Consider the following 16,987-nt stretch of genomic DNA (forward strand, 5'->3'; position numbering starts at 1 on the left):
GGATGGCTGTCTCAGGGACAGGTCGAAAAGACAATGGCCATTGGGGTGCTGAGAGTGTAATTTTCTGGTCACTGAATGTAATACATTTAGTTTTGGTGCCATTAAGCTTTAGATGATTGGCACTCATCCAGTGATCGATCTCCAAGAGACATCCGGCCAGATCGAATTGATTAATTGTTCCTTTGGCAAGCCTAAAGTACAATTGTGTATCATCCGCATAAACATTAAACTGAAGATTGTGGCTCCTGATGATGTCGGCCAATGGTCTCAGATAGATGTTGAACAAGACTAGAGATAGTGTCGAGCCTTGTGGTACTACACAGGACAGTGGGAGATCGGCTGAGAGAAACACCCCCAGCTTCACTCGTTGCACCCTGTCCTGGAGAAATGAGACCATCTATGCCAAGGTCTTTCCATCTAATCTGGCTACCACTTTCAACCAGTTCAGTAACACTTGATGGTCAATAGTGTCAAAAGCGGAAGATAGGTCCAGAAGGACTAGGACCATAGAGTCATTCTGGTCTAATGCCATCAGTAGATCGTCCTGGACATTGACAAGAGTGGTTTCAGTACCCCTTCCGGGTCGGAATCCTGACTAGAAGTCGTCAAGAATGTGATTGGCCTCCAGATATCCCTGTAGTTATGCAGCAACCTCCCTTTCGCCTATCTTTGCAGTGAACGGCAGCCCCGAAATAGGTCTAAGGTTACTCAGATCGGTCACAGGCAGCACCGGTTTCTTATGCAGGGGTGTTACCACTGCCTGCTTCAGAATAGCCGGCACCTTACTGCTGGAAAAGGAACTATTTATAATGTCTCAAATGTATAGTGCCATTGCAACTGCGACAGACTTCACTACTGCAATATGAATGCATTAATGTATCAACAAATACTGGAGGAAAGTTTGCACTCATCTTCCCGGAAGCTGCGCATGGGACATACTTGGACATTCCAACATGACATTGACACAGGGCCAAGTTGACCTGTCATTGGCTACAGCAAAATAAAGTGAAGGTTCTGGAGTGGCCATCTTAGTCTCCAGACCTCAATATCATTGAGCCACTCTGAGGAGACCTCAAACGTGCAGTTCATGCAAGACAGCGCAAGAATTTAGGGGAACTGGAGGCTTTTTGCCAGGCAGATCCGGCAGCTTTACTATCTGAGAAGATAAAGAGCCTCATCCACAACTACCACAAAATACTGCAAGCTGTCATTAATGTTAAAGGGGGCTATACATGGTATGTAAACTTTTGATAGGGGTCATTTGGGTAGTTTGTGTTGTGATTATCATTTAAAAAGAGAAAACACAGTTGTTTGACAGTAAATGGCTTCAGCCAACCACAAACCATCAGTGAAAGAAAAGTTTTTATGTTATTATTCATATTCTCTAAATCGTGGTTAAGAAATCATAAATTTTGCAAGGAAATGTAAACTTATCAGCAACTGTATGTGCTATAAATTGTGAGAGGAGCATAGTTGGAGACATTGACTTCACAAGAGACACAGAGCAGCGGAGTTCAGCCACCTCTTTTTGCGTCCCACTTTTTACTGCTCTTGAATTAAAATTAGGGCAGTCAGCTTCAGCTTCCTCTGATGTGTATGCCTATGGAGTTCCTTTGTTATGGCTTTGCACAGGGAGCAAGAATGTTACACACAATTCTGATGGAACTCCTGATCTTAAGAAACTGGACTTGGACTCCAAATCAGAGGCTCTCCTGTCATGTCTTGTGTGCTGTGGAGATCGAATGCAGACAGAGCAGATAAAAACACATGAATATTTTCAACTTACTGAAGCTGCTTGATTTAATTGTGAATAGATGGTAAAGGCAAAGTTTTCTGGTGTGTTGTCATCAGCGTCTTTATTATGTTTACTGCAGGACCTACGATGATGTCATTTGGTCCATACAGCAAAAGGAGGTCTACAATCACCCATCAATTTTCCTGAAAAAACATGTTTGAAATAAAACATTTCACCAATGTAAGGATAATGGAATTCAGTTCATACTGAACAAAGTCTATAAACACCCATTCATTTTCCCCCAAAAAGCCTGTTTCACTGATTTTTTTTTTTCACAACTACGTAATTCAGTCCAAACAGCAAAAAGGGCTTTGCCACATATAACTGCACCACTGAATGGCAATTAAGGCCTAATTTTTTTCCACTTTTCCACTACTCAAAAGGCTTTTCAAAACATAAGTGCAACGCTGAACGGCAAATTTTACTTTTGCCACTAATACAGGGAAAACAGGGATTTAGAATATATAACTGCACCACTGAACGGCATTTACAACATCATTTTTTTCCCACTTTTCCACCGCACAAAAGGCTTTTAACATATAAGTGCACCGCTGAACGGCAAATATATTTTTCTTTTTCCATTAATACACGCCACAAAAGGATTTAAACCATAAAACTGCACCGCTGACCAGCAAATAAATATATATATATATTTTTTAACTAATACACGACAAAAAGGGCTTTAGAGCATATGACTGCACTGCTGACCGGCAAATATATTTTTTCTTTTTCCGCTAATACATGCCACAAAAGGCTTAAGAAAATATAACTAAACCGCTGACCAGCAAATATATTTTTTTATTTTTCAACTTATACACGACAAAAGGGCTTTAAAACATATAACTGCACCACTGACCGGCAAATATATTTTTTCAACTAATACACAACAAAAGGGGCTTTAGAGCATATAACTGCACATCTGAACGGCAAATATATTTTATTTTTGCCACTAATACACGACAAAAAGAACTGAAATGTTAGCACTTCACCACACAACGGCTAATAAGCCCCTTTTTTCCCACTAATACAAGCCAAAAAATGCTTATAAACATATAACTGCACCGCACAAGGGCAAATAAGACATAGAAATGTTTTCTTGTAATAAACCCTGTTAATGGCTCTAGCACCCCAATAACAAGAACGGTTTGCTGGAATTACAGAGCTGTATAATGGCAATTTAGGTGCCCAGTCAGTGCAGGAAGGTGTAATAGAATTGTTCCTATTACCCAGGCTGTAACCTCCCCTACTGAACCCTGTTCAACATAAATGCTATGGAATGATTCCTCCCTATCCTATCCTATCCCTACACCTGCTGATGTCTCTCCCTGCACTAAGTACACTGGTAAATGGCAGAATCTAAGATGGCTGACGCTATTTATAGGGCTGTGACATCACAGGGATGGCTGGCTGCTTATTGGCTGTATGCATAATATTATGGGTGATCCTGCCTTCCCAGAGTTCCTTTCTCCATGTCCTCAAACATTCAGCAGCCATTTTAGGAAAAAATGTGATTCGTTACCATGAAACGAGAGAAAATTTGGTTTCGGTGCGAATCAAATTTGTTCTGAAATTCTAATCGAATTCAACTTCATCAGCTTCGATTCGCTCATATATTCTCTAATTAGAAATGAACAAGTTAAGTTTTTGGATTTAATAAGCTCAGTGTGGGAGAATAAATTAATATGCAATACATATCAAAAATCAGTTATATCCTTTATTCTAGTTATCATCTGCCAAGATGGCCAATTAACATCCCTGTAAGCCAATTTTGTCGGTTTAAACGGAACTGCACTTTAGAAATGGATTTTTAAAAGGAAGCTGAACAAATATTGAAAGAATTCACCATTAAGAAAGCCCCGCAGAATGTATTACAATCCTCTTTAGTTAGAATTAGAATAATAGATAAGGGAGAGTTTTTCAAACAGAAAGGAGAGTTGGATAAACATGCAGAAGAGACAATAAGGATGATTCTTCTGTTTAATTCACCGTATAAAAACACACTGTCATCACCTACTTAACCCCTTAATGCCCAGCGCTGTACACATACGGCTCTGGGCGGATCTTTAAAGATGGTGCCCGCTTGCTGCGGGTGGCCACCTGCTTCTTATAGCAGACACCCGCGGCTCAAGACCACAACCGGAAGTAATGTAGATCGCAGACTATTAACCCCTCAGATGCTGTGGTCAATCCTGACCACGGCATCTGAGCACATGAAAAACCGGAGTGTGTATGCAGCAGCCCCAGTCTTTGTGAATGACAGGAGGCTGCTTAATAGTATTTTCTATGGAGCCCTTGCCTGTTATAGGGCTCCATAGGAAAGTAGTAAAATCACCATAGATTCCAATGCAAGTGCATTGGAGTCTATGATAATAGCAATCTAATGATTGCATGTTATAGTTAACTATGGCAACTATAAAAAAAAAGTGTAAAAAAAGTTTAAAAAAAAAATAAAAAATTCAAAGCACGCCCTTTTACCAAAATAAAAATAAAATAACTAAAAAAAATACACGTCATGGGTGTCACAATGTGAAAACACCCATAGTACAAAATATATTCCCCATACGGCAAACAGCAAAACGGAAAAAAGCGTCAGAATGGCCGATTCGCCATTTTTGGTCGCTTTATTTTGTTAAAAAAAATCAATAAAAAGTGATCAAAAAGTCATACACACCCCAGAATGATATCAATGAAAGTTCAGATCGCCCCGCAAAAAATGACCCCCATAAATTTCCCTACATATAATTACAAAAAAGTTATAGGGGTCAAAATATGCAACAAAAAAAGTATCGTCGGATTCTTACTGACCTGTAGAATAAAAGTACCGGATTTTTCGCCCTATATGACTCAGGTTTTCGAGGAGGAAAATAAGAAAAAAAATATTTTGAACCAAAAGGTGTGTTTTTAACTAACGGTGGTCTGTGGATGACATTATTATGGGGGATCTGTTGAGGACACTGTTATGGGGATCTATGGGTGACACTGTTATGGGAGATCTGTGGGTGACACTGTTATGGGGGATCTGTGGGTGACACTGTTATGGGGGATCTGTGGGTGACACTGTTATGGGGGATCTGTAGGTGACACTGTTATGGGGGATCTGTAGGTGACACTGTTATGGGGGATCTGTGGGTGACACTGTTATGGGGGATCTGTGGGTGACACTGTTATGGGGGATCTGTGGGTGACACTGTTATGGGGGATCTGTGGGTGACACTGTTATAGGGGGGATGTGTGGATGACACATATATAGCATCTTATGCTATGTGTCATCCACAGATCCCCTCCATAACAGTGTCCCTGTAGTGTGAACAACCCCCAATACATGGGGTGGGGGTCGCATCTGGTTTTATAATGACAGCGGGGCTCGTGCAGTGACTGTATTCTACTACATGGGCCCCGCTCACTGTATATAATTGTATCTGTAATTGTAGGCATTGTTAATGTATAATAATTCTGGGTAATCAGCGCCTGTATTATGGTACTTACAAGCGCTCGGTAGCAAAGAGGAGGGAGGAGGGAGTAGGCAGGCCGGGAGGACGGGCGCTGGCAGCGTGAGAAACTACGTCATGCGCCCACGACGCCTGCTTCATTCATAAAGTGGGCGGCGCAGGCGCGTGACGTAGTGACTCACGCTGTTAGCGCCTGTCCTCCCAGCCTGCCTCCTCCCTCCTCTCTGCTACGAGCGCTTGTAAGTACCGTAACACAGGCGCTGATTACCCAGAATTTTTAACATTAACAATGCCTACAATTACAGATATGATTATATACAGTGAGCGGGGCCCATGTAGTAGAATACAGTCACTGCACGGGCCCCGCTGTCATTATAAAAGCAGATGCCTGCCCCAGCCCCTCCTCCCTGTAAGCTGATACACCCGCCGTGCGGCATCGTGGCGCGGCATATCATTCGCCCCATAAGACACACTGCTATTTTTCCCCCACTTTTGGGGGCGTAAAAGTGCATCTTAAAGGGTGAAAAATACGGTAACCAGTCAGTTTTATCGTACATAGAATGTCGCAAATAGAGCAAAAATTTAAAACTGTGGTGGAATTGCTTTTTTTTTGCAATTTTACCCCATTTGGAATTTTTTTCCTGCTTCCCACTACATCATATGCAATATTAAATGGTGGTGTTGGAAATTACAACTTGTACCGCAATAAACAAGACCTCATATGGCTCTGTGAACAGACAAATAAAAAAGTTATGGCTCTGGGAAGGCAATAAGCGCAAAACGAAAACGCCCAAAAACAAAACAAAACCCTGGCCTGAAAGGTTTAAGGATAAAATTGTAGGTCCTCTCCTACTTAGGTATCCCAAAATTCCATATACTAGACTACCATCGATAGGATTAAAGGTAGCCCCAATGACTAAATGTTCCCAAAGAACAAATACATTAACCAAATGGGCAAATTTTTCTTTACAGTATTTATTCTTAGTCATAGACTATGTTATATATCTCTTCTTTGGATTTAAAAGAAGAGATTAAGTCCCTCTAAGAAAAATATATATATATTTTTTTAATGTTTTTTAATAGATGGAATGTGGATTAATATATCAAGTAATTGATAAAGCAGGGTTTTTATAGAAACCACATTTAAGTGCAAAAAAACACACAGAAACCGCATTGGTGTAGAATAATGGTTGCATGAAGTTTTGTGTACTGTAATTAGCTGATATTGACATAAATGGTGAAGCTATATTGACATAAATGGTGATGCAGTCCTCAGCGTTACTATCCCACTTCTATGTCTCCTTGAAAAAAAACGCTTCGGGCGATGATGGAACAGGATGTGGCACAGGAGGAAGAGGGATCATTTCCACGGTTATCAGGCCAGTCATTCACAAGATGCTCAGAGGGTGGGTTCCTGCACCAACAGAGACCAAGTACACAATTGTCCAGTCACGGCACAGTTCTGGAGGATGAGGAGGAGGATGATGATGAGGAGGAACCATGTTCACAGCAGGGTGGCACCCAAAGCAGCTCATGGGAATCACTGGAGCGTGGCTGGGGGGATCCCGAGGACACAGATGATACACCTCCCACAGAGGACAGCTTGTCGTTACCTTTGGGCAGCCTGGCACACATGAGCGACTACATGCTGCAGTGCCAGTGAGTTTCCCACATTCTAACCTGTGCTGATTACTGGGTGGCCACCCTTCTCGATCCCCGCTACAAGGACAATGTGCCAACCTTAATTCCGTCACTGGATCGTGATCGGAAGATGCGCGAATACAAGTGCACGCTGGTAGACACGCTACTGATGGCATTCCCACCTGACACAGGGGGCTCAGTGGAAGCACAAGGTGAAGGCAGAGGAGGACGAAGAAGTCGCCAACACAGCCGGGGCACCTCCAGCACCTCAGAAGGGAGAGTTAACATGGCTAAAATGTGGAAAAGCTTTGTCAGCACACCACAACAACTAGCACCACCAGCTGATATAGAACGACTTAACAGGAGGCAGCATTTCAGCAACATGGTGGAGCAGTATGTGTGCACACACCTACATGTACTGACTGACGGATCTGCCCCATTCGAATTCTGGGTCTCCAAATTGGGCACATGGCCTGAGCTTGCCCTTTAAGCCTACAAAGCTACAAAAATAGTGTTGGCTACCCTCCTCCTCCACCACCGCTTCCACCTACACCGCCCAGTCCTTCACCTCCTCAACCTCCTACTCCACTTTGACCTCCACCTCCTAGTTTAAGATCATTATTTTTAACTTTTTTTTAACAATTCTGTTATTTTAGTTCATTTCCCTATCCACATTTGTTTGCAGGGCAATTGTCCTGCTCTTACCCCTACTTTTCTTCCTTTTGCAGCCCTCTAGCCCTTTCTATGACTTTTTTAGAGTTTTTTTAGTGGCCCAAGGTCACCATTAACTTCAATGGGGTTCGGGTTCGGTGTCAAGTTCGGTTCCCGAACCCGTACTTTGCAGCGAAGTTCGGCCGAACCCGGTGAACCCGAACTTCCAGGTGTTCACTCAACCCTAATTACAATGATGCTGTGTGCTCCCGTGAGCACAATCAATGCAGCTCCGGGACATATGGCACATTTACTGAACTTATGTCTCAGAGGGCATATGGTCGTGTGCAAGGGCCCTACCCCTCACTAACCATCTGACACTCTTTCCTTCTGGACCCTTCTGTGTGCCTATACAGCAGTTTACCAGTAATTGTGGGATGTCTCCATAATAAAGATAATATGGATAACACATTGTAGGGTGAATATCTCCTATTATCCCTTATGAAAATGAAATGTTTTGGCCTAAAACAACGCTTTTTTGGAAAAAAAAAACATATTTTTTCATTTTCACCAAATGTTTCTAAACTCTATAAAACTCGTGTTGGGTCAAAGCTCAGCTGTGAGAGGAAAGGTGTGAACGGAGCCAAAGACTAAGGTGCGCGAGATGTACCGGGACACGGGGCACTGACGGCTGAGCTATCACCTGCTTGAGTTGCAGAAGTAACGTCACAGGCGCTCAGTGTGAGCACAAACAACAACTTTGTACTGACAGAGCTGCGCCACTGGCCGGGGCGCGACTTCCAATCCTAGATACCAGACCCGTACCTGCGATAACCCCACACTGCTCTATGAAAAGAACCAGGACCCCATAGACTGTGAAGCCATCATTAAGGTAACTAAGACTGATCAGGTTTTTACGGGCATCTTTTCAGCTGGTGGAGGGTCCGTTGCAGTAACTTTTGATGTAGGAGAGCGCAGTATCACTATCACAATTTTTTTAGATCGTGTACCCTTGTGTACGGTTCTGCTGCGACACTGCAGCTATACAGTGAGGAACAAAGTAAGCGCTATTGGGATCTACAGTTTTGATCATTTTATAAATGTCATTTTATTTTTTTAGGATGTTAGAAGGCTTAGAATTTTAGAAGCAATTTATAATAATAAAAAAAATAAAAATAAAAAACCCACTTTTTAAGGATCAGTTCATTTCTGAAGTCACTTTGTGGGGCTTACATAGTAGAAACGCCACATAAATGACCCCATTGTAGAAACCACATGCTGCAAGTTACCTTTTTTTTTGTTTTTTTACTTTTTAAAGTCACCCCAGGTGACTATAACTGGCAATCATTAGCTTGTCAATTGTGTTCTGTGATGGGAATGTATCCTTCAACACACCATTCACAGTATGCTAATACAGTGCTGCCACCTGCAGGCCTGTCTTGGCATATACCAGTGATAGGTATTACAGCCTGCTTGAGGCTCCAAGCCATCACTTGGATATTATAGCTTCCTTGGTCTCTGCAGGGGAAACACTATTAAGGGCATGGGAGCATGCAGCTGCGGTATTTCCACCACTCAGATAGCGTGTTCACATTTGACCACGGCAACTGAGGGGTAAATGTATGCAATTAGCCTTATGGGTAACATAAAATAGAAAAATGTTGAATTTCAATAACTATTTTTTGAGTTTTCTCTGTCTTCAAAGCAGAGAAATTCAAATAATTGTTTTTTCAAATTTTTTGTACATTTTGGATTTTTTTTTATAAATAAAGGTAAAACATACTGATATTGACTCTGTATGGCCATGGGCATGATCAAATGCACTACCCCAGCCATTGATTTGCTTCAGCAGTGACGTACTGTTTGCTGCCAAATCACCTCTGAAGCCAGTAATTGGCTGTAGCAGTGCTAGTGACCATGCCCATCGCCAGCCAGATGTAAATAGGTGGGTACCGGAAGATGGAGACAGTGGAGGCATCGTGGAGGACTAGTTTGGCATGGAGCAGATAAGTATGAATCTTCTGTTTCAGGGGGCATGCTGCAGGTACTTGAGAAAACATCATTATTACCAAAAAAACTCTTTAATGGCACCATTTAATGTATTATCTATGTTGTATTGTAAAATGAGAAAAATATCTTAGGGGAAATTGAAAATAAAGTCTGAAATGGCTTTTTGGGTTTTGTCATTATGGAGCTCACTATGCGTTAAAAAAAGGACATGATGACCTTTTGTAGTTCAGTTCAATTACAGTGATACCAAATTAATACTTTTGAAAGACTAAACATTTTCCTGGCATCTCCATATTCTGACACCAATATTTTTTTTCAGTCTACAGAACTGTTTGCGGGCTTGTTTTTGTAGGGAGAGCTGTAGGTTTTACTGGTGCCATTTTGTATGCATATGACAGTTTGATCACTTTTAATAAAAAATATATATTTTTTTTACATTACAGCATTCACCGTGGGGGGAAAATATTTATATATTTTAATAGTTCTCACATTGGATTCAACAATACCTATTATGCTTATTTTTTTATTTTTTGTTTGCTTTAAATGTAAAATTGGAAAAGAATGTGAATTTTAGATTTGTTTTAAATTTTTTATTTTAATTACAGTAATTTTTGGTCCTTTTAGGGAAAATGAACATGCAATCTTATAATTGCTTGTACCATAGACTGCAATAAAATACTATTTCAGTCTATTGAATTTATACAGGCTGCCTTAGGCACAGCTTAGTAAACAGCTTACTATGAAAGGTATGGGAGCATTTCAGAATAGCAACTGATTATAGCCCTATGAATTCACTATGATTAAGGGATAGACTGAGCGTTTTCTTCTGTCTAACCTCTCAGCGTCTGATATTGACCGTGGCGTCTGAGGGGTTAAATGACTGAGATCAGAATTATCTCTGATACTGGTCATTGCAGCTGGTTATATATTACACCGTCAACAACGGCTATGTATGGAGCAAGCTCAGCTCCTGAGCCTGCTCCATAGATACCCTTAATGCAATTGACATACTGGAAGGTCTTTTTGCATTAAGTGGTTCATTGTTGAACAGCTTAAGCTATCTATTTTTTCCCCATGATATATAGATAATTTAATACCATTTGTATAGTTAATATTTTTTTTTTATTATGGTTATATATTGCAATTGGCACAAAAAGTTTTTATTTTTATATTTACAACATATGTGGCCTCTATTCAATATCAATCTTTCTCTGAGCATTGCATATGCTGTAAAAGAGGACATACACTATAAGAAACTTCTTTAATATTTGAGCTCACACAGTACATTTTCAATGCTGATGGTTTAAAGCACAGAACACACTTAAGTACTTATACTAGATGGGTAGATTTATTTAGGAACAGTCTGGAGTCTTTAAAGTTATGTTCAGTAGTTAATGGAAGGATCATGTACAAAAATGTCAAAATGTCTTTCCATACCTTTCCTTTTTGCTCAACATATCCCAAGCTGAGTAGTCTGGTTTGACCAACTTTCAAAAACACATGAATTTATTATGTTTAATTTATTTTTTATGTACAGTATTTTGGCAGGTTATGAAGAGCACAAATCGTAATTTACAAAAAAATAAAATCAGCAATTACATTACATTTTTGAAACTGTAAACTGTTTGCTTTATTAGAGCGTGATCACTAAACTGGAAAAGTTACAGTGTGTATTTATAAGACGACCGGAGACTAGGAAAGAGAAGAGTTTTAACAGGTTTTAAAGATGAAATGGTGTCATAATATGTGCTATGAAAAGTAAGAAGGAAATACATGATTATTTTAGTAGAGTAAGACTTTTCCCATTTACAAATGACATGTATCTTTTAAACTTTTCTTAAATAGATGTTTTTGAATTTTCTTGCAGATAACACGGCTACCGTTTTGACAGCACAAGATGGATATAGCGCTGAAGATAATCCATTATTTTACTTGACAGTTATAATAAGTGACAATGGGTCCCCTTCACTCAGCAGCACCAGTACCTTAGCCATTAAAGTCTGTGATTGTGACGTTGATAACAATACAGAATCCTGTGGAAAAGGAGGATTTTTCTTTACCTTTATGAACTCAGGAGCAATCATTGGTATCTCAGTTTTCATTCTGTTAATTTTAGGTAATTTTATGAAATTATTGTTACTTTTTATGTGCTTGAAGAGTTTCATATATATATATATATATATATATATATATATATATATATATATATACAGTGCCTTGCAAAATTATTCACCCCTGCTTGACTTTTTTTGTATTTTGGTGCCTCACAACCTGGAATTAACATGGATTGTTTGAGGATTTGCATCATTTTATTTAAATAGTTTTATTTATTTAATGTGAAACAAACAAATAGGACAAAATAACAGAAAAAGTCTATGTGCATAACTATTCACCCCCCCCCCCCCCCCCCCCCCCGAAGTCAATACTTTGTAGAGCCACCTTTTGTGTCAATCACAGCTCCAAGTCACTTTGGATAAGTCTCTATGAACTTGCCACATCTTACCACTGGGATTTTTGCCCATTACTCCTTGCAAAACTGCTCCAGCTCCTTCAGGTTGGATGGTTTACGCTTGTGAACAGCAATCTTTAAGTCTGACCACAGATTTTCTATTGGATTGAGATCTGGGCTTTGACTAGGCCATTCCAAAGCATTTTCAGGTTTCCCTTTAAACCACTCAAGTGTTGCTTTAGCAGTGTGTTTGGGGTCATTGTCCTGCTGGAAGGTGAGCCTCCGTCCTAGCCTCAAATAATGCACAGAGCGGTACAGGGTTTTGCTCAAGAATATCCCTGTATTTAGCACCATCCATCTTTCCTTCAACTCTGACCAGTTTCCCAGTTCCTGCTGCTGAAAAACACTCCACATCATGATGCTGCTACCACCATGTTTCACTGTGGGGATGGTGTTCTTTAGGTGATGTGTTCGGTTTGCACCAGACATAGTGTTTTCTTTGTTGATCAAAAAGTTACATTTTAGTCTCATCAGACCAGAGCACCTTCCTCTATTAATTTTGCGAGTCTCCCACATGCCTTTTTCGCAAAATCAGAACATGCCTTTTTGTTTTTTGCTGAAAGTAATTACTTTCTTCTGGCCACTCTGCCTTTAAGCCCAACTGTATGGAGAGTATGGCTTATTGTTGTCCTATGTACAGATACTCCAGTCTCTGCTGTGGAACTCTGCAGCTCCTCCAGGGTTGCCTTAAGTCTCTGTGCTGCCTCTCTGATTAATGCCCACCTTGCCCCTTCCGTGAGTTTTGGTGGGAGGCCGCCTCTTGGCAGGTTTGCTGCTGTGACATGTTCTTTCCATTTGGTTATGATAGATTTGATGGTGCTCCTGGGGATTATCAAAGATTTGGATATTTTTTTATAACCTAATCTATACTTCTCAACAACATTGTCCCTTACTTGTTTGAAGAGTTCCTCGGTCTTTATGGCAGTGTTTTCTTAGTGATGCCTCTTGCTTAGGTGTTGCAGCCTTTAGGGCCTTTCAAAAAAGATGTGTATATGTAATGACAGATATTGTGAAACTTAGATTGCACACAGGAGGACATCATTTCACTAATTATGTGACTTATGAAGGTAATTGGTTGCACCAGAGCTTTTTATAGGCTTCCTAACAAAGGGGGTGAATACATATGCACATGGCAATTTTCTGTTTTCTATTTCTAAACAATAGTTTTATTTATATATTTTTCTCATTTAACTTCACCAACTTTGACTATTGTGTTCTGATCCATCACATAAAATTCCGATTAGCAAAACATTGAGCTTAAGACTGTAATGTAACTAAATAAGAAAAAAGTCAAAGGGGGTGAATACTTTTGCAAGGCACTGTATATATATATATATATACAGTCATGTGAAAAAATTAGGACACCCTTTGAAAGCATGTGGTTTTTTGTAACATTTTTAATAAAAGGTTATTTCATCTCCGTTTCAACAATACAGAGAGATTAAAGTAATCCAACTAAACAAAGAAAACTGAAGAAAAGTCTTTTCAAGATCTTCTGTAAATGTCATTCTACAAAAATGCCTATTCTAACTGAGGAAAAAGATAGGACACCCTCACATGTATTCCCTCTTAAATTGGCTCAGATCTCACACAGGTATATCACACCAGGTGCACATAATTAGTAGATCGTTACTCTGCATGTTGAATGAGGCTTGCCCTATTTAAACCTCAGACATTTAGTTTGGTGTGCTCCTGACTGTTGAAGTGAGAGTGAGCACCATGGTGAGAGCAAAAGAGCTGTCAGAGGACTTCAGAAAAAAGATTGTAGCAGCCTATGAGTCTGGGAAGGGATTTAAAAAGATCTCAAAAGATTTTGAAATCAGCCATTCCACTGTCCGGAAGATAGTCTACAAGTGGAGGGCTTTCAAAACAACTGCCAACATGCCCAGGACTGGTCGCCCCAGCAAGTTCACCCCAAGAGCAGACCGCAAGATGCTAAAAGAGGTCTCCAAAACCCCTAAAGTGTCATCTCGAGAACTACAGCAGGCTCTGGCTACTGTTGATGTAGAAGTACATGCCTCTACAATCAGAAAGAGACTGTACAAGTTTAACTTGCATGGGAGGTGTGCAAGGAGGAAACCTTTGCTTTCCAAGAGAAACATCGAGGCCAGACTGACATTTGCCAGAGATAAAGTTGACAAAGACCAGGACTTCTGGAATAATGTTCTTTGGACAGATGAGTCCAAAATTGAATTATTTGGACACAACAGCAGAGGACATGTTTGGCGTAAACCAAACACAGCATTCCAAGAAAAGAACCTCATACCAACTGTGAAGCATGGAGGTGGAAGTGTCATGGTTTGGGGCTGCTTTGCTGCAGCAGGACCTGGTCAGCTCACCATCATAGAATCCACGATGAATTCTACTGTGTATCAGAAGGTGCTTGAAGAACATGTGAGACCATCAGTTAGAAAATTAAAGCTGAAGCGGAACTGGACCATGCAACATGACAATGACCCAAAACATACTAGTAAATCAACCAAAGATTGGCTGAAAAAGAAGAAATGGAGAGTCCTGGAATGGCCAAGTCAAAGTCCAGATTTGAATCCCATTGAGATGCTGTGGGGTGACTTGAAAAGGGCTGTATGTGCAAGAAACCCCTCAAACATCTCACAGCTGAAAAAGTTCTGCATTGAGGAGTGGGGTAAAATTTCCTCAGACCGATGTCGAAGACTGGTAGATGGCTACAAGAACCGTCTCACTGCAGTTATTTCAGCCAAAGGAGGTAACACTCGCTATTAGGGGCAAGGGTGTCCTATCTTTTTCCTCAGTTAGAATAGGCATTTTTGTAGAATGACATTTACAGAAGATCTTGAAAAGACTTTTCTTCAGTTTTCTTTGTTTAGTTGGATTACTTTAATCTCTCTGTATTGTTGAAACGGAGATGAAATAACCTTTTATTAAAAATGTTACAAAAAACCACATGCTTTCAAAGGGTGTCCTAATTTTTTCACATGACTGTATATATATATATGTATCTTTTTTTTTTTACGCATTAATATAACTCTACTATATTTTCAGTTATCACTAGGAGTAATTGGTCTATAAATAACAATATAATCAATTCTCCAATTTTTCTCACCAAAACTAATCTAATATATTATGATACTCATCAACTCCCCGCAAAAAATCATACACATTTAACACTAGACTACTTATTGAAATAATAATGACATTTGTGGCATGGAAGTAATCTCTCTGTTCTATCTGTAGTGTTGGCTTTACTTGTGCATGTGGGATGTCAGAAAAATCACAATATCATGAGTGAAAAAGGAGAAGACTTGAAAGAAAACATTGTCAAGTATGATGATGAAGGGGGAGGAGAAGAGGACACAGAAGCTTTTGATATCACAGGACTCAGACATCACACAGTAATGCGAGAGCGTAAGCCAAAGAGGACCATAAGAACTGATATTCAGAGTATGTATCGACTGTCATTGGGGCTTGGTCCTGACGTTGCCATATTTAAGGAATTCCTATCAGAGAAATTAGAAGAAGCAAATACAGACACAAGTGTTCTTCCTTTGGACTTCCTTCATTGCTATTCTTTTGAAGGTACAGGCTCTCCATCTGGATCACTTAGCTCACTGAGCTTTACTGAGAGTAATGTATCAGAAATAGATCCATATTATTGAAAATCAAACATAAATGAATATTTTTATTTTATTTTTATTGTGCTTTACGATACTCATGACTTGTGGAAATCTTGTACATTAAATAAAGGGAGGTCTTGTGGCTGCTATGGATCTGATGGATAAAGGGGTCCCAACCCTGGTTTGTCCCATTCTCTTTGCTATTAAGTTAATGGGGTTGTCTCACTTCAGTAAATGGCATTTATCATATAGAGAAAGTTACTGCAAGGCACCTATTAATGTATTGTGATTGCCCATATTGCCTTGCTTGGGTTGTCTCATCTCAACATTACTAAGGCAAGATGAAACACAGTCCCGACCACCTCCCGGCTGGGAAACAGCAAAGGGCTCCAGTAGCTCTAATTGTTGTGCATGACAGCTATGGAAAGAGTGTAGCACAACAAGCTATGCTGCTTCTGAGTTAGGGAAACAACATAGCTTGCTGTGCTACACTATTTTAGTAGCTGTCATGCATGGCAATGAGAGCTACTGAAACAGCAAGCGCAGGAGCACTCTACCATTTCCTGGCCGCGGGGTGGCCGAGACTGTGTCCTATCTCACTTAAGTAACGGTGAGATGAGACAACCCCTTTAAGTAATTTTTCCATCACATTATACATTGTTAATTTACAGAGGTTATAGCCACAGCTGAAGCGCTGATATGAGGTGGCTGGCATAGGCGCTACTGCGCATGTGTGCATATGTGCGCTCCCATGGTCTCAGCCACCAGAGATGCTGGTACTTTTTCCTACAGTGTGCAAACATGGCCACTGCTCCTGGATTGCAGGGTGGTCGTACGGCCTGGATATGAGCAGTGTATAATGTGATTGAATTAAGCCAGCAAAGGGGGCAATATGGAGAATCACAATACATTAGTAAATGCCTTGTATTAACTTTGTCTACATGATAAAAAGCTATTTATTGAAGTGAGGCAGACCATTTAAGAAAACTTATAGAAAACGCCTCTTTCTAGAGGACTGATAAAGTCGTTCTGTCCAAAGTGAGAAACATAACCACATAATAGTAGCCCTCCACGAACAAACTTAGTCACGTTATGACATGCACAATCCCTGGACATGCCGAAACTTGTGGTGTGAAAGCTGAAATCACTTTCCCTGAACATGCCAACTGACAGCGAACTGCAGCCTAAACAACTGCAAGTGCAGATAAGGTATCCTCTTTACTTAGAATTCACATCTATCCTTATTTTCTCGCTGGTATATTGTAGCTATTGACAACTCTTTAGATTGGGGCTACATGGCATCTTAAAAGGGTTTTCAAAGATCTGGAAAAATGATCCA

The 16,987-nt window shown here is 40.2% G+C and overlaps 1 protein-coding gene across 1 annotated transcript in view; it reads left to right on the forward strand.

Annotated features, from left to right (window-relative positions):
* LOC122938205 (cadherin-19-like) overlaps positions 1 to 15,885 on the forward strand; it is a 357,445-nt gene extending 341,560 nt beyond the window's left edge. The window contains exons 11-12 of the mRNA XM_044293570.1: positions 11,414 to 11,662; positions 15,269 to 15,885. Coding sequence (XP_044149505.1) covers positions 11,414 to 11,662; positions 15,269 to 15,690 — 671 coding nt within the window. The 3' untranslated portion in view covers positions 15,691 to 15,885. The remainder of the gene's footprint in view (positions 1 to 11,413; positions 11,663 to 15,268) is intronic.
* Positions 15,886 to 16,987: the final 1,102 nt, after the last annotated feature.

Source organism: Bufo gargarizans, chromosome 5 (genome assembly GCF_014858855.1).
Source record: "Bufo gargarizans isolate SCDJY-AF-19 chromosome 5, ASM1485885v1, whole genome shotgun sequence".
In the NCBI taxonomy this organism is placed as follows: Eukaryota; Metazoa; Chordata; class Amphibia; order Anura; family Bufonidae; genus Bufo; species Bufo gargarizans.